An 18,022-nucleotide genomic window follows, 5' to 3' on the forward strand; every position below is an offset into this window, starting at 1 on the left:
CAATAAATCCTTGTCTGGTCGATCACGTTGCCATTGTTTGCAGCTTCCCGGCTAGTCTTCCGTCAGGTCTCCATACTCCCACATACCCCTTCGTTCCTTCTTTGCTTCCTCCTGGAGCTCTCGGAACCTCGCCAATGTGTCTGCAGACTGCCTTTCCCACGCCTTCAGCTTGACTGGGACCATGGCCAGTCCTTCGCGAATGACCTCTGCATTGATGCTTTCATCGATTTTGTTGGACGCCTTCGGGTCGAGCAGAGAAATGTGCAGCGTTCCTTCCGGAGCGATGTAATCCACATTCGCAACCAGCTCGCGGCCGTCCGTCTGCTCTGCAATGAAATCCACGGTGTCTCGGAGATACTGCTCAGCAGTTGGAAGTTGCAGGAAGGACAGGACGGCATCAGTCGCCTGCGGCTTGAGCTTCTGGGTGGAGAATTGTGGTTGAGTCAACGGTCGCAATCGGGTCCAGGGAACGGTTTCCGAGTTGCCATAGTCAAGGTAGATCAAATCCACTTTCTTCCCGTCACGGTCGACTCTCCTTACTCTCGCTCGGTACCACTGGTCGTCCACAGTAAACTTGGCAGCAACGATGTCTCCAACCTTGGGTGGCCCGGGCAGTGGTTGGTCGTTTGCCTTATTCAAATGGAAGGACTTGAAGGCATTCATGAGCTCAGTCAGGCTTGCGGTGCCAGCACCGATTTGTTGAACCTTGAGTTTTCCAGTCTCGTCAACGTGTGTCACCATCACATCGCGATAGTCCTTTCTTCTTGAAGTCGACTGAGCTGCCTCTCCGTTGGTGCCGTTGGTGCCATTTGAAGCAGGTTCAGCTTCGTCTTCGTTGGCGTCCTTGCTCGGGTCCCAGTCGTGCCAAATGCCCTTCCTGGCCTCCTTTGCCTTCTTCTCGGCCGCAAACAGCTCATTTGCATGTCCGCTTTTTTCGGCCGAGTATGCATGAACTTCTGCAAGCCCTTCCTCTAATAGAGCTCGTGCAAAGTTTTCGCGGCCAACATACATGGTGCCGATGAACCCGCCAACTTTGTCGGTGTCCTCCACGTCGATCTCCACATCACGCTGCATACATCTTCTGTTGGCAAAGTCGTAGGCTTCCTGTCCAAAGGGCTCGGCGGTGTCGCCAGGCTGACGGGCAGGCTTCGGCGTCCGGATTCCAGAAAGAACAAAAGTCAATTTTGCATTCTCGCGAGGAACAAGAACCACGAATCGAGAACCAGTCCTAACGAAGTCGACCACAGCTGGAACCTTTTTCTGTCTTTGCAGCACTGATGCCTCCATCTTGGCCTTTTGTAAGCTTTCGGAATAGTCCTGATAGTGCTTGGCTGCAGGGGGTTTGTCCGACCACATGCCTTTACCCTCTTTCTGAGCCGATTCCTCAGCTAGAAGCAGCGCATCGTAGTCGGGCGAGCGATCGTCGTCGTCTCTTCGATGCCGAATGACAGACGCATAACCAGCCTCTACCAGGGTCAAAGCGACATTCTTTCCACCCACAGTCACAGTGGCCACCTCGCGTTCTTCGAACCCTTCTGAAGCTGGCTTCTTGCCGTCGATGCTCACCTTGACGTGCTTTCCGATCAATCGCTTCCTGAGGAACTCCTTTGCCTCGGCGCCGAACGCAGATTGTTTCGGATCTGAAGGTTTGGGTTGACGGATGCTGGACAGGGTCACTTTGCGTTCGTCGCCAGATCGGGTTCGAAGGAAGACCGTCTCGGCATTGAGAATCCTGGAGACCGTGAAGTCCGCCTCCTGCACTCCGGCGGCTTTGGATGCTGAAACGCCGGTGAAAACGCCCTTTCTGGCATTCTTTGCTGCGTTCTCGGCGTTTCTAAACTGGGCCATCTGATTGCCCAGCAAGGTGACGTGTTGGTCGTTGGAGCGAGCCAGCCCAGCCTCAAGGAGAAACATGGCAATATTTCCTTTGGGGTGCAGGACATTTGCAATGAGTTGATTTTGCGGCGTCACTCCCAGGAGTTCGACGGAGCATTTGCGCTGATGTAACCTCTCGTCCACGAAGGCGTGTGCCTCGGTGCCATAGGGCTCAGCAGGGACCTCTTTCCCTTCCGGCGTAGTTCTCTTGGTCGCAGGAGTTCGTATTCCAGCCAGGACAAGCATGGTTTGAATGTGTTTGCTAGGGGTGAGCAAGAGACGAGCAATCAAGCGGTCTCCTGTCAAAACCCTCTCTATGATAGCTTCGATTTTCTTGCCCTTGTATTGATCAACCAAGGCATTGGGGTCGGAGACCTCGGACGAGTTCTCGATCTGACCACCCTTGGCCCAAAGACCTTTGCCTTGAGATTTGGCGTCGGCCTCCAACGATCTCAGCTTGTCAAGGTATGCCAAGGCATCTTCGTCGTCCTCTTTCTTCCCAGCATCTTCTCGCACTTTGGCCCAGCCTTCTTGGACAAGGAGATCGGGCAGCTCGGCGCCGTTGGGGAGTCTGACTCGGCCATATTCACGTTTGGTGGTGGGAATGGCATAGAGGACTTGGAATTGAATGACCTTGCCGAGGACCAGCTCGCGGACGAATTCGCGGGACTGAAAGGCAAAGGGCTGCGCAGGGTTAGCTGTTGGCCCTTGTAGGTCTCGTGAGGGATATACCACCGACCTCGTCACCTTCTCTTTTCAATCTCGGGGCACTGATGTAGGCCAGAGACAAGGTTCGTTCGGCTCCTTTTGCATTGGTGATGATCAAGGTGTCGCCTGACAGGACGCTCTTGACCCGAGCTTGGAGGAGGGCCATTGTGAGATCGGGAGTGGTATGCGGGAGAGGAGAATTGTCAAAAGAGCAAGACAATGATACAGAAGTGATAAACGCTATGCAAAGAAAGTGTCAGTGCAAAGTGAATAAGAATACCAAGCTGCTGGAAGCTCAACAAGCGGTGGGAGGGCAGCAGTCTTGTGGACAGTTTTCGATTTATTTACGAGCGCATTTGGGTGATGGGTGTGTAGGTAAATAATTTGTGGGGTAAGAATAATCAGGGATCTCGTGCCCACCGCCTGCCGCCTACCATGCCGCCTGATGCCCGGCCCAGTGGGAGCCTCTCAGTGCCTGTCACGCCTCTGAATTCATGCCTAACAGTTTAGTGAAGGAGGCATGTCTGTTTAAGCCTAGTGAGGCTAGTTTGGGCTCGTTTGAGGGCATTTGACGTCACTATTGATAGGTTAGAGCGGAACGGAAAAAGCAGCGGGAGAGCAATCCAAAAAGGGGAGGGAGGGGAGTAACTGACTCGCGTGCTCGCCTTTTCGTTCACTACCAAGACAACACCAATACCTACAAGTACTTGGGTAGACATCAAAGAGAGACGTGCATCCTGTACGCTCCTCCATAGCGAATATTTGACCCCTTGTATCAAAACACCGAAACCTCTAGACGGAGATGACCGTGCACATTGTACAAACTAGAGTGTAACACGGCAGCTGCTCCTTCCTGTTTGAGGTCATTCCTTGTCTTATCTCTGATGGTTGCGGGGTATTTTGGGCTCCTTGCCCGCCTGCGTCTGCGTCTGTGTGTCTTTGACGGAGGGCAGAATCAAAACCAATACGACCATGTCGTGCATCCTATATCTGTCCAACGCCATCTACTTTTCAGATCAGTCCTTTCTGTTTCCATGACAGCTCGCCACTGGTGTTTGCAAGACTGAGCCAAGTCAATCACTTACGTCTCCTAGTCGCAGCCTTGCCCCCTTTCCCCGTCAGCCTCGTGTCATCTACATACCCACCCCACCCCTTATTTACCCCTTCAAACATGGACAAGACTGATCCAACCCACCGCAAGGGTGTCGTTGGCAATCCCAATGCCAACTTCTGGCTCTATGACTCCAAGACGGGGTTCGACCTGACACACCCGCCCACGCTCACCTCACCCACGCCTTCTCCCAACTATACGGTAAAGACGACTACCCTCCCCATCACCATCCACCCCCCGAAATCGGCCCTCGTCATTATCGACATGCAGAACTTCTTCCTCTCCCCTAAGCTCGGACGGCCAGAAGACTCCAAGGGCCTGGTCGCACAGCAGCAGCTTCTCAAGTACGCCATCCCGGCGGCCCGGAAAGCGGGCGTCCGCATCATCTGGTTGAATTGGGGTTTGACCGACCAAGAAATCGCCGAGATGCCGCCGGGCACTCTCCGCGCATTTGGTTTCGAAACCGTCCTCGCGGGCGAGTTTGAATCCTATGACAAAGTCGAGAAAAAGCAAGCAGCTGTCGACTCGCACGGTGTCAACGAGGGGTGCCATGAGTTCCCAGTCCCACAGATCGAAACGTCAGGCAAGAATCCGCGAATCTACAAGGGATTGGGGAGTGAAATTGGCCCTGTAGCCCTCGATGATGGCAGCACGACTCAAGGCGGACGGTTGCTGATGCGTGACACGTGGAACGCCGACTTGACCCCGGAACTGAAACATACATACGAGACAGACGGTAAGAAGGCTAATCCGCCAGATGTATGGATCCACAAGAACCGCATGTCTGGGCTCTGGGGTCAAAGTACCTTATGCACTGAGTTTCTTGAGAAGGAGGGCATCAAGACGTTATTTTTCACGGGAGTGAACACAGATCAGTGTGTGGGTGGGAGTCTTCAGGATGTAGGTCAAAGTGGAATTACTATTCCTTTCTTGCCCCCTTCTCTCTCTCCGAATGACCAAGGCCCAATTCATGGCTAATCTCGGTGTTCTTGACAACTAGGCATTCACAAAAGGCTACGACGTGGTTCTGCTCTCCGATGGTGCCGCCACCACGAGCCCATCGAGCAGTCAGGAGAGTATCGAATTCAACTGCGCAAAGACTTGGGGTTTCTGTACTACCTGCAAGGACTTTGCGGAGGGGTTGGGCTTGTAAGACAGCATGGCGGCAAAAAATGAGGCATGAACGCACGCAAAGTGAATTGATTATCCACTTGCCCTCGTCTTGAATAATCCATGATCCTCCACCTGGCCGTCCTTGCCATACATTCATTCTACCTATCGACGCCATGCTTTGAGATGCGTGACCTTTGAATAACAGCCAATGTCCTCCACCAGGCCGTCCTGCCTATCAGCCCCCACAAAATCAGTCCATCACACCCTTTCCAACTAGGACCTCACGATCGACGTCCACCTCTGCCACGTCCGCGACCCCGTCCTTGCCAGCCGCCACGAAATGCGGCAGGTTGGCTGGGAGGAGCCGCCTCGGCCCAACGGCTCTCTATCGTCGATTGACAGCGAGCAGCGGGAACGGACGAGGCAGATGCCGACGTCGGAGAAGCGGCACCCGCCTCTTCGATTGTCGGATATGGCGCGGCGGCATCCACCGGCGCCGGGACGGGCACTTGGCCAAGCCCTTCGATCTGCGCCTTGAGACCCTTGATGTGGAGGGTGTAGGTGTGAAGCTTTTTGTTTTGCTTCGTCAACATCTCCTCCCGGCGCCGCGAGAGGTCCTTGTCGGAGCACGTCGCTGACCGCAACTCCGTGTTCGCCTGGTCCAGCTGCCCGGTCAACCGGTCTCGGACGCCACCAAGCACGCTCGCTTCTTCCAAGGCCGCCTCCTTTTCCTCCATGAGTTGCGCGATGGCGCTTTCCTTCTCTTTGATCTCGTTCTCCTTTTGTTGGAGAGTTTCCTGCATTTCGCTCAGTCGCACCAGAGCGTCTTGGTGCTCCTTGCTCCTGGACTCTTGTTCGGCCATGGTGGCTTCTTGCTTCTTGATCAAAGAATCCTGTTCTTCAAGCATTGCTTGCTGTTGGTGGGCGAGGTCATCCTTGCCTTTCATGGATTCACTGTCGTCTTTCATCTTGATGATGCAACGTTGTAGCTCGTTGTTGAGCCCGTCATTGCGTTCATGACAGGATGCAACAGTCTCATTCATGTCCACGATGCTCGCGGCTTGCTCCTGGACTTTGTTGCTGAGGTTGCGGATTTGAAGGTCCAAATCCTTGATTTTCTCATGTTGCGTCACTTCGAGATCTCTGGATCCACGGATGCGATGATAAATGATGTTGAGAAAGCAAAGGATGATTGCTAGAACGCCGAGAACAGCAATGATGCCCAGACGGCCTCCGACGAAAGGCTGAGAAGGGGGAGTGACCTCACTCTTGCCGACGATGGTTGATACTTCAAGACGAGGTTGACGCTGGATCACCGGGCACGTTGGTCGCAGGACTCCTTCTTCAACCGGCAGTGGGATGCATGTTTTGACGAGGGCGGGATTGTCGACGATATGGACGCTAATGAGCCTGGCTGTGGACTCCGGTACAACGATGCGTTGCCCTTCTATCCATGTCTCGGATGCAAAGACCGAGGCCCCCGAAAAGTCCTTTGCATTAGGTGGGAAGTCTTCTTGTTTGGCATTGATGACAGAGCTCTTGGAACGTTGGGAGGAAGCGCTCCACCAATCGTACAGACCCCGGGGTTCAAAGACCATCATCCAAACGATGTGATCGGTTGCCATGATTGATGATCGAGGATGATGTATGTATGATTGTTTTGAGAGCAAAAGCCAGAGAGTCCACGAGTGAGAAGCTTCCCGGTCTGGTGAGGCAAAACGGAGAGAGCGTGTGAGTCGACAGATCTGTGTGGGAAGTTCTTTGTTTTGAAAGTACCAGTCGTGTTGGCAACGACTGCGCAACTCCCCCTTGCTGGTCCGGGCGGAAAAGGTCTTGCAAACAAGACGCCGACACAAAGGCTGAAACAATGTGTGAGTTGTCTCCTCTGGTAGAATATTGGTGGCGCGTACGATGTACTTACCTCTGATCTCTTTTCAGCAATAATCTGACTAGAAAGGCTGCTGTAACAGTGTACTCACGGAGGGAGACTTGTTTCACTCTTTGGCGGCGATGTGCTGAGGAGACGCGGGGCAGTGTAGGAATCTAGTCTCATAGGACAAAAAGTGATATCTGTCGATGGAGGAGATCGAAAGATTTGAGGAAGGACACACTGGATGAATATTGAGGGACTGGGAGAACGAGACAAAGGTGCAAGTGGGAATCGACAATGACAGATCAGACTTTGCAGAAGAGATTGTTTCGGACGGTGAAGTGATGAGAAAGAGATTGTTCTGTACGTGATCAATCAATTCAATAGCCTCGAGCCATTCGAGAAGCTGATTGCAGCTAAAATCATGCTGCCAGACCCAACCCAGCACGACAAGACGCCAAGGTGTCTATATACCTTGAACATTAGCCCAGGCTGCAAAATGAGACGAAAGTGTTGCCAATAGTAGCAAGCAAACATCAGCCAGGGTCAACATACCTCAGCGGTAGGAACAGTGTCGGAGGGTAGGTCAGAGAAAAAGGAGGGAACGGCTCAAGAGAGAGTTTGCATCGCAAGAATGGGGTATCATGTATTGGTACAGTGCCGCCCAACAGGAACAGTCCTGCTCTCCATACCAGAGAGCGGTTTTCTTCTCACCAGGAACGCCGTAGTAGGTTCAAGGTTGACCGAGGTGTTTTCATGTACATGCTGGCTCAGTGTATCTCCATCATAAATCACGGATGAGGCATCATTCCATCAGTTGAATTGTCGCTCAAGATAAAGTCGTTAAAAGTGGGCTGTCCAAATGTCTCCGCCCAATCCCACTCGAAAGTCATCGGCATCTGCCACAAATCCTGGGGGACAAAAGGATGTTGAAAAGACCCAACATTGAGAGGCGACATTGTGGAACTGGGCATCTGCTGACTACCCATGTCTGGACTCAGGCCTGGAGCCGAGATCGGGTCAGTATAATCATTATCGAATGTTGGCATGTTGAAGAACTGGTTGTTAGATTTCATGTTATTGCCTGCACCATTACCGGCACTGGGTGTCACAGGTGCGGCGGTTGTGGCTGTTGGTGGCATGCTGCTCGTAGTACGTGGCGAGGCGCCAGCGCCACTTGATCTTCGAGATCCGGTTTTGCGCCCGTTTATCTGTGCCTGAACCTGTGCCATGGATGATTGGTTGACGCGCATGACTTCTTCAGGCACAAGCCTGCGTTTTCGTTTTGAGCCTTCCTTCTCGGCCTTTTCAATCACCACTCGTGCAATGCGTGCAAACTCTGAGCACACTGTGAGCATGCGGTTCAGCGATCCAGAGCCTTCGTCATGCGCGACGTTCGAAAGAAAGTTGACGACGAGGTCCATCAGCTTTATGTCGGCTCTGGCACGGGTGTCTTGAGGATTTTGGAGGATATTGGCAAAAAGGGTGACCAATGCCGAAACGGGGAAGTATAAAATCAGCCAGACGCAAGCAAAGTCACCTTGTGGGATGTATTTGATGAGGTGGATCGAGGCCCGTGCCGCTGAAACGCAGAGCGCCGCAGAAGAGAAGACCCTTGGATTGAGAGGCCGCGCATTGAGACCTTGGATGGCATATTCCGATAGTCGACTGGTCCAATAGCCGTGATGGACCGACATCCGGTGAATTGTAGTCAAGCAATTGTAGTATGAGAAATGAAGGACGACGATGTGTAGAATGAGCGGGGTGTGCGACGTCTTGATCTCGTGCTCCGGCCGGAAATCCAGAGGAATGCTGTCCTTCCAAGCTTCCAACTCTTTGTCGAGCTCGCCGATGGTGTTCAGAAGCTCACCATCACTTTGCTTGGAAGCTCTGACAGAATAGAGCTGGCGGTACACCTTGCTTGAAATAATGGCAAATTCACACATGAGGCGGAAGAGGTTTATCTTACTCTTACCGTCGGCCAACGGGACATTTCCAATGTTATCGGGGGGATCCTCCGAAGGTAGCTCGACGTTCATGTCATCATCGTCCTGTGCAGGAGGTCGACCTGCCCGGAGGCAGGCGTCCTTGTCCAGAAGATATCCAATCCAAAAGACTCGTTTTCGCTGTTCGACTTCGATGGGGTTGAGGTTGAACGCTGATCCTCGCTTGTGCAGTCCTATCGTGTGTGAACATCGGATGGCAGCAGCAATCAGAAAGAAAGACGGCTGGGGATTGGGTGTGCCTTGCAAGAACAGAGCCATGCCGAGAAGAGCCTGAACGCTCAGAAGATCGGTGTTTCGCATAGTCAGTTCGGTGATGACGCCCATGGCATTCTTGAGGTAAAGCCATGCCTTTTGGTCATCTTCTTGCGGAACAACATTACTCATGACTCTGATGCGGTAGGCAATGGCGAGAGCAACGTTTATGCTCGCCCACCACCCGCTCCCTTCGTATGGATCCTTGGAATATTGTTTCTCGACGAGGTGCATGAACGTAGGTTCATGGAACAATGGGAACATGCAGTTGAAGTTTTCAAAGAAATCCTTGAACAATGACAAAGCTTCTTCCTTTGGCGGCAGCGGCTTGAAGACCCGGCGGACGAAGATGTCTCCAAACACCTCGGGCTTCCAGTATTGCCACTTGGTATCGTCTTCGTTGACAGCGTTTTGAATGGTTTCCTGGAAAGAAGTATCCCCGGTCTTTTCGTTGACCCACTCTATACCTTTACTCGAGAAGATGGAGAAGGCCGAAGATGATCCTGGATGACGTGTTAGAACTAAGGGTAGAGACAAGCAATAACGAGAATACACACCAATGTATCTGGTCTCACCAACGTTGTTGGTGACAAGCGAGCACATTGCTTCGGAAAGATTTTCTACGTCGTCCCTGCTTGGTCTATCACCATCTGTACTCGGAGAAGTCATATTGTCCCGAGGGGTTTCAAGGGATTCCCGTTGTGAGCCAGGTCGGGGGGAATTTTCGGCCACGGTAGAATTAGCACCGCTCTTCGCAGTACCCGGAGAGTCTGTCTTGTGGGTTGAGAAGTCTCTTGAGGAGGCCTTTTCGGCGAGACGCTTCTCCAGCGTCCCCAAGTCGGTCTTTCCTACATCTTCTTCGCTGAGGAGGCCAGACATTCGTAATAGAGACTCCATGCGGCCGAGGCGATTTTCGAGGCCCTCGATATATTTGGCTCTGTCACGGCCATCAGTTTTCCAGCGACGCTGTTTTTGTGGGACCCGAGAATTACATACCCCTTGGGAGGATTGCGCTTCTTCTCGACCTGTGTGAAGATACATTCCGTCTTGTAGTTGATGCAGTGACCACATTTGGGCATCTTGCCATCACACTTGATCTTTTTCTTTCTGCACATGTCGCAAGCCTGCAGTCACCGTCAGAAGGTACGGTACTTATTTGGTAAATGCGTAGAGAAGCGCACCCTTGCAATGCGCCGGCGCTTGGGATCATTGTCGTCTGCACCTCCATCGTTGAAATCACCAAAATATGCACCAGGCGGTAGAGTCGGGGGTATAGGAGTGCCGTCTGGGTGATATGCTCCAAAGATTTGTGGAGGCTGTTGGGACACGAATTGGGACATGTCATAACCCATGCTGTCAATGCTGCCACGAGGATCCATGGTCACTCTTCTCGGCGACGCCGCCGCCACCTTCGTAACTCAAGGAGGGTTCGTATAGGCTGGAGAGGAACTCGTGGAACTACGCTGAATGCAGGTACCCGCTTGGGAGAGGACGGAAATCCGGATGCTTTAGAAGGAGTAAGTCACTGCACTCATTGTGTTTGCGAATGTCTTGAAACGTCGTCCTTCGCCACTGGGGCATGGGATAAGATTGACTCAATGTGCAGACCAGTCGACGGAAGAGACCTGGGGAGGGATGAGGTTTTGCAGATGGCAAATCTCAGCACAAAATTGATTGGGGCAGAATGGAAAATGTAAATATGAAGTTGATTAATCAGGCAGAAAATGAAGTCGTGATTCAGGAATTTCAGGAAGGTTGAAAGTGTATCAAGTAGTTCCGGCGAGAACCATGATCCAGATACGATTTACGAGGGGATGCGCAGTGGTGCAAGGATGCGGATCCATTCTCGCCATCACCAAAGCCGCTCAGAGTTTAGGTGCACCAGGCCTAGCTTGTCAGTCGCTCGGCCGGCTATGACGATGGAGGGTAGCCCTGTGGGTTTCAGGGTGGCACGGGTAAGTGACTGGGCAGGGGGCCACCACCTGCTGCCCTGTGTGTATTAGGGGGCCCGTTGAAATCAATGGTGGGGTTATACCCATGCTTAAAGGGGAGCGTCATACCGAAGCCCCCAAACTCTCAGGCTCCAGGCACCAGTATTTGCATTTTCCGAGACCTCAAAACCCCCAGCCATTTGCCGCCATTCTCATTCGACAAAGTGACCACGAGTAAGGCCAGCGGCTACCTCCATTACCTCGTACTGATTCACGATTCCATCACTTTTTCAAGTGCCGGGGTTAAGTGCTCGTATTTCCTTGCTCAGAGCCTGCCTGCAGTCAGCAAACGTGAACCATGGCACCATCGTAGCCTGGTCATTGCGGGTTGGCACCGCTTGTTCGCTTCGTCCCATGGACTTTCCCCGGCATGTATCAGACTACGACAGTTCCAGATTGCAATTCTCACCTCACTCCTTTGGGAAAGACAAATCAGTTTCACCAACCTCGAATCAGTCACCAGTACTCGTTATGAGGAACGAGGTCTTGTTCTTGTCATTGCCAATGGATCCCCTGCCAGGGGATTTTGACTGCGCCCTCTCACCCTCTCCCTCTCCCACGCACCTACGTACAGTACCTCGCACCACCTCGCACCACCTCCGCACGTGCACCCTCTTTCCTCCCTCTCTGTCGACTGACCGAAGCCTCAGATCACACTCGAAACGCAGAACGGACGCACAAGACAACTCAATCCGAAATCTCCGTTCATCCGCTCCGCTCTCGAGCGTGCTCCGTATCCGTGTGCGTCTCCAAATCCATGCAGGCTGTCCTCCAATGGCAGCCCCAGACGCTTGCAAAGCTTGACATGGCGCCCTCCTACTGTGCTGTGTATATTCGGATTCGGTGACGTTTCGCGCCGGCGGGTCCGATGAATGGTCCGAGTGGCCTTATGTGTCGATTTCTCGGATGGACATTCTCGCAGCAGTACTCGGTCATGTTCGACTCTTCTCGAATCTGCGTTTCGGCCCAAACTGACTCGGCCGAGTCTGCCGAAGGTGGCCTATGATGAGCCAGACGGTGCGTTCTCCATCAAAATCAAAAGCTGGGTGGCTGACTAAATTGAATTAGTTTTCCTCCTCCATCTTCTGCACAAGGTTGGACATGTGAGCCATTTTTCGTCTATTGTCTTCCTTTAGTCGATCTCCAAGCATTCGATCTTCGGCAGTTGCTTAGATCCCGGGGTGCAGGAAAAGAACCTCGCAGATGGTCGCGACTACAAGTACCCAGTACACTTTGATCTAACCGTCGCGTGACTAGATGTTGCGCTTTGTCCTGCGGAGTCGGCACGATTTCGGTCCATTCCAAAAGAGCGAGAGCGAGACTTTCGAAGCAATAGGTATGTGGAAAATGTGTGGTCATTGATCCTCTGAGTATACTACAACTACAGTTTCTGCGTCAAACTGAGCGCCAGCAACATACTGCCCTCAACCTTGCGCCTGCTGTTCCTCGTACTTATCGACAATATCCCGGCATCGTTCGATCATGTTCCAGCCATATTCTACTCTGATAGTAGCCCAATTGTTCCACAACCATTCCCGGCCTCTGACTGTGGCACACCACCATATGTGCTCAGCCACCGATGGCTCCATGTATGAGGTACGTCGACGATCGACGTACCTTGGCCTTGGCTCCGGTATCGTGGATGGCTGGGGAACCCTGTTCTGAAGTCGGTTGAGCTCGCGGAACATTCGGTTTCTGCACGGGGAGCCATCTTCTTCTCCCGGCATCACGTCCCAGAAGTCTTCGTCGCCCGATTCTTCCTCATCCTCGTCACGGTCCTCCTGCCCCTGATTCCAGTCTTCGCTGTTAATCACATCTCCTTGCTGAGATCCTTCACTCCCACTGTATGCAGATTCTGCTCCGTTACCGTCGTTGTCTTCATCGTCACCATTGTCCCAATGGTTCTGTCTACCCTCTTCGTCCTGTCCGTCTTCTTCATCCGACGCGCGCTCGGCATCAATATCAGGGGGGGACACCCCATCTTGACCCTGGCCTGTGCGGTTCGCCTGAGCTATCGCAGCTTGCCTTTCATATGCTTGTAAGGCCGCTTCATAATCAACATCTAACGGGTCTCCGCTCCCCTGAGTATCGTCTCCGAGCTCCTCCTCTGAGCGATTCTCTTCGGCAGCAACTTGCCTTGCATATGCAAATAGCATCGAGCGGTGATCACCCTCCACCGAGTTTGCGTCATCTTGGTCATGGTCTTCCGTCTCTTGCCCTGATTCACTCTCGTCAGAAGCTTGCCCTTCATATTCACGTAAGAGCAATTCGAAATCGTCCTCTATCGAGGTTGAGTTCCCTTGGACATTGTTTTCAGGCTCTTGTCCTGTGTGACTCGCTTCGGCAGCAACCTGCCTCTCATGTTCCAGTAAGAGCGCTTCGATATCGTCCTCTACCGGGTCTGCGCTCCCTTGGGCATTGTTTTCGGGCTGTTGTCCTGAGTGGATCGCATCGGCAGCAAGTTGCCTTTCATATGCAGCTAGGGTCGCGGCGAAGTCGTCCTCTACCGGGTTTGCGTTCCCTGGAGCAATCTCTCCGGACTCGTGGTCTGCGACTGTACGTTCAGCGAGGGCGTCCTCAATTGGAGGGTTTTGGCTGTCTGTTTCTCCTTGATTATGGATGCCTCTCTCCTCCTGGGCAGGAGTGCCTTGGCCCGTGATGCTGCTGCTTCCTTGGACGTCGGCTTCACCCTCACCGCTTGAAAAGATGTCTGGAGATTTTTGATCCTTCTCATCTGCAGGGTCCTGAGGTTGTGTTCCTCTTGGTTGAACGTCGCCATCCTGAAGGCCCTGGGGACTGGGATTGATTGGGGCTGTCGGGTTCACCTCCGGCAGGGGTAAATGCCGTCTTATAGCCTGCTCCGACGCGCTTCCCAAAAGAGTTGTGAGCTGAGAAGGGTTGCACTGGGAAAAGGGAGACCGCATTGACAACCTCTTTCGATCAGTGCCTGTATACTGAGTGGCTCGGTGGGATTCAGGTATGCCAGCGGTTTCGTTTCCAGGAAGCACTGGGTCGTCCTCCTGGTTTCTCTTAACACCGTCTACGTGCTGACGACGTTCCTCTTCCAGGTCCGCCACTTGATGGATATTCAAACCAGGAATTGCTGACTGAGCGACGTGTCCTTCATTCAGCCGGGGCTCGAATGTCGTCTGAATAACAGGTTGATTGCTGCCCGTCTGGGGAACTTCAGGCGTTCCACTTCTGTTGTGTTCGAGCACCGCGGCTATGTGTCTCGCCACCATGAACTCTTCGTCCGTTAGCACCGAACGCATTTGAGACTCCCGCCAGCTGTATGGGTCGGGAGCTCCTGGGTTGTCTTCCTCAACGTCCTCAACGTACAGGCCAACCGGACGCGCGGGCTCATATCCTGACACTCCCGCGGCGACCTCTTCTTGTTGCACGGTCGGTTGCACTGGCCAAAATTGACCCTGAGATGCTGCTAGTTCAGCTAGAACTTGATGCACTGGCCAAGATTGACCCTGAGGTGCTGCTGGTCCAACTGGAACTTGATGCGCAGCGCCGTCATGTTCATAGTCCATGTCGGCGGCATTCTGCTCTAATGATAAGTCTCTCATGGCGGTTGACAAGATGTCATCAACGCTCTTCTGTTGTGGCTCGAATTGCATGGGTTCTGGTTCTGGTTCTGGGTCTGGCGCGTCTTCAGTCAGGTCCATGAGATCTGGGTCCATTTGACCGGTGACAGCAGGGGGATCCACAGATCCTCGCGCGCTCTCTGCCAAAACCCGCGCTTGATCCTCCTCTGACATGAGGCTGAATGACTGCAAGGACCTCAAGAAGGCAGGATCAAATCCAGATCCACCCGGGGGTTGCCCTTGGTCCCCAGCGAACGCAGACACGACTGGGGTTGGCTGCTCATTCGAAACCTCAATGCCAGTGGCCGCTGCGCCTTCCGCATCTACAACCATGGAATCTCGCAATGCTGCGGGCGCCTCTTCTGAGCGGAAATGGCACGTCTGGCTCACCACTGATCCGTCAGACTCTGTTGCAAAGGTGACTCCACGGACGCGCTCGCTCCCGGAGGGTGTCCCTCCTGCTTCTTGAGGCTGGGTCCGAAGTCCACCGGGACGACGTACGCCGGTGCCGTGGGACTGGTGGACGTCCCTCTGCGTAGATGGACTGGTGACAGGGCTATCGGAATCGAACAAGCCCCCAAAGTCAGCAGTGCCAGTGTCGATGGAGTCGCCACTGACTCCAGATGCATCGTCAGGGCGCTGAGCAGAAGCCTCGTTCGATTGTTGATGACGTTCCTCTGGGGCATCAGTCCCAGACACGCTCGAGGAGAGCGGTCCTTCATTGCTGCCACTGTCACGCTTGGCTTCGCCCTCGACGGGCTCTTCTGCATCCGCAACCCTTTCGAGGATGCCTGTCGATGGTGGAGAGGTAGGTCGATTGTCGTCCTCATCTTCGGCATCTTCCACCATCGGACGTGGAGGAATATCTTTTTCCTTTCCCACACGATTCTGGGAATCATCATCCTCGGCCTTCTCTTCGTTCTCCGCTGGATTTGACGTGATGGGTGCGCTGGCTGACGAAAAAGCAGGCCCATAAGATCGCGTGATGCTTTCCTCTTCTGTAAAAGTGGAAGGAAAAGTAGCGGCCGAATCTTGTTCTTCCTGTGGTAGAGGAATAGAATCTAGGTTGGGCTCCAAGAGAGGCGGAGCCTCTGTCGAAGTTCTACCATCGCGAAGCTCAGTCGAAACGGATTCCGGTCCCACAAGGTCATTCTCGTTGGAGGTGATCGGCCTGAGCGGGCTGTTTGAGGATTTGTCCTCTTGGGGTTCGTCCAATATGGGAATGTCTTTCAAAGGAGACGCTACGCTCAAATCTTCATGCCCATTGACGTCGTCGAATCCGAGCTGGCTTTGTGAACCTGCGCCATCGTGCGATTCGGCTTCATGTTCGTTGGTGGTATTCGACCCAAGTTGGATATTTGGAGATTCTTTCTCACCCAGTTCTTCAACCACAGGAATGTCACCTGGAGCCGAAACAACGCTCGATTCTGTTTGCGGAGAAGGCACTTTCTCGGACACGACAGCATTATCCGATTCTGGTTTTTCTGTGACCATGCGAGCCGGTTGAGGTGGGCTAGAACGCCTATCTGGTCCGCCCATCGCGTACGGACTGTCAGCCTTAGCATAGAATTCTGCCTGCGTTGAAGCTCTCTCGGCGAGCTGTTGTCGCTGTCGCTCATGCGGATTTCTAGCACCAGTTAGTATCGACAATCTCGCTCGCGGGTCACGCCTGGTGAAAGGTCGATCCGCTAGATGTTCAACCATGTCCCTCGGGCGAATCGGATTCGATACGACCGGTAAGCTGTCGGATTGCGACGGTTCGCCCGCTGAGTCTGGTGGTAGCAGATCCTTCGAGGCGAATGGGGGTTGTGAGAGGAGGCCGTCTTCTTTACCGTGTGCTGGAGTGTCAACAGGGGATGCCTGTTCGTCCGGCTTCTCTGCCTCGGTGGAGTTGACGAGAGTTCCAACGCCATCGTTCTCGGAAGTCTCTGGTAGAGACGGCGTTACTTGAGTGGCGGGAGTTGGATCCAGTGGTGCATCCGTCGATGAGTCGGGGGGAAGCACTACTTTGTCAACAGGCAGTGCTTCAGGGGCCTCTTCGACGGTAATGTCCGAACCTTCATCTCCTTCTACATTCCACCTTATGAATCTGGCTAGGTTGTCTCGCAGATAAAGGAGGACGACAGGAGCATAGCGGCACAACGACATGAAGGCCGTCGTCGCCGCAGCAGCAGCAAAGCGGCACAACCATGTGAGGACTGTCGCCGTCGTGGCAGCAGCAGCGCGGCACAGCCATAGGCCTCTCTTCCCTGCGGCAGGACCATAGCGGCGCAAGAGTATGAGGAATATCGTCGCCGCGATCGGACCAAGTTTGATCAAGAGTGGAATGCCGAGCAGAATAAACGCAGCCAGTGCTGGATGGGTAGGTATCAGTCTCAGGAAAGGGACGAGCGCCTTGTTCAGGAAGTTGCGGACAGCGAAGAACGTCTGTCTGCCAAACTCAATGATAGGCTCCATTGTGCTGTGTGCATGGGTAATCATGTTCGCCATGCTTGAAGCAAGGCTCCGACAGACAGAGGGTTTGTGGTCAGATGGCGATGGAAGCTCTTCAACGTCGATACCCATGGAAATGTTGCCAGCCTCACAGGTGTCCTGATCGATCCGTTCATGAGGAAGGCAAATATCTTCTGTCACAATAACAGAGGGACTGGGATTTCTGTTGGTGAGGTCGCCGACTCGCAAGTCAACAATCTCTTCCATATAGATGATTGTGCCATTGGTCCATGCTTGGACAGAGAAGAATCGTGTCACGGGTACAGTCGAAGGTTGCGTCGGTCGAAGAATCACATCTCGGCTGCCTTTCGATACAACTGTCTTGACAACACTGGGGCCAACAGAGGCCCCGGCCTCTGCCGCTCTTTTGTTTCTGAGGAGGTGCCAACCGAGAACACTTGCCATGGTAACGGCGCCAGCTGCGCCAACAAAGAGTTCGATTTCTTGGGTGGTGATCCGAGGAATGGCTGCGACATTGGCGACGAACCAGAGGGAGAGAAGGAGTGTCCACTTGAAGGACAGCATGGTGAAGGTATTCGAGGTATTTGTCTGAGGCTGTTCGCTAGTCTCGGGAGATGAGGTGACCTCTGCGGCAGAGTGGATCGAGAAGATGTTGGGTTTAGCGAGGTGAAACGAGATTCGAGAGGGAGTTGTAAGTGTGATCTTTGGTTGTGAAGAAGCAAATGGGCATGGCTGAGTTTTATTGACAGATTAGAGGCAGTGAATCAGCAGGTGAGGCAGTTGCAAGCGCTACTGGTTTGTACCGTCTGAATGCTGGATAATGCGAACACATTGACAACTTGGTAAGGCAGTTCTATGACTGACGGAGGTGAAAAGAGCAGCGGAATGAGTGACTGTGGTCTGTGTCTATTAGGATGGATCTCGAATGAATACAGAATATATATCTCTAGACAGAGTCGCGAGGCTGAAGAAATCAAGGAGGTGGAAAACAAGTTGTATATTCTTCTTCTCTTGCTTGCGTCGCAAACTACAAACTTCACGTCTTATTG

The 18,022-nt window shown here is 53.1% G+C and overlaps 5 protein-coding genes across 5 annotated transcripts; 1 reads left to right on the forward strand and 4 right to left on the reverse strand.

The window, feature by feature from the left end:
- Nucleotides 1–51: 51 nt before the first annotated feature.
- Nucleotides 52–2,749, reverse strand: AYO20_04732 (hypothetical protein; the record flags this gene model as incomplete). The annotated part of the gene is made up of 2 exons (XM_022643027.1): nt 52–2,559; nt 2,615–2,749. 2 exons carry the CDS (start codon nt 2,747–2,749, stop codon nt 52–54), a joined length of 2,643 nt encoding a protein of 880 aa, XP_022501082.1.
- A 1,005-nt stretch (nt 2,750–3,754) lies between these two features.
- Nucleotides 3,755–4,847, forward strand: AYO20_04733 (hypothetical protein; the record flags this gene model as incomplete). The annotated part of the gene is made up of 2 exons (XM_022643028.1): nt 3,755–4,594; nt 4,695–4,847. 2 exons carry the CDS (start codon nt 3,755–3,757, stop codon nt 4,845–4,847), a joined length of 993 nt encoding a protein of 330 aa, XP_022501083.1.
- A 241-nt stretch (nt 4,848–5,088) lies between these two features.
- On the reverse strand, nt 5,089–6,432 carry AYO20_04734 (hypothetical protein; the record flags this gene model as incomplete). The annotated part of the gene is made up of 1 exon (XM_022643029.1): nt 5,089–6,432. The coding sequence occupies one exon, from the start codon at nt 6,430–6,432 to the stop codon at nt 5,089–5,091; it is 1,344 nt and encodes a 447-aa protein (XP_022501084.1).
- A 1,036-nt stretch (nt 6,433–7,468) lies between these two features.
- AYO20_04735 (hypothetical protein) lies at nt 7,469–10,314 on the reverse strand (the record flags this gene model as incomplete). The annotated part of the gene is made up of 4 exons (XM_022643030.1): nt 7,469–9,438; nt 9,493–9,872; nt 9,932–10,059; nt 10,117–10,314. 4 exons carry the CDS (start codon nt 10,312–10,314, stop codon nt 7,469–7,471), a joined length of 2,676 nt encoding a protein of 891 aa, XP_022501085.1.
- A 2,064-nt stretch (nt 10,315–12,378) lies between these two features.
- AYO20_04736 (hypothetical protein) lies at nt 12,379–17,537 on the reverse strand (the record flags this gene model as incomplete). The annotated part of the gene is made up of 2 exons (XM_022643031.1): nt 12,379–12,472; nt 12,544–17,537. 2 exons carry the CDS (start codon nt 17,535–17,537, stop codon nt 12,379–12,381), a joined length of 5,088 nt encoding a protein of 1,695 aa, XP_022501086.1.
- Between the last annotated feature and the right edge of the window lie 485 nt (nt 17,538–18,022).

The sequence above is a fragment of the Fonsecaea nubica genome, assembly GCF_001646965.1.
Source record: "Fonsecaea nubica strain CBS 269.64 chromosome Unknown Scaff25, whole genome shotgun sequence".
NCBI classification, from domain to species: domain Eukaryota; kingdom Fungi; phylum Ascomycota; class Eurotiomycetes; order Chaetothyriales; family Herpotrichiellaceae; genus Fonsecaea; species Fonsecaea nubica.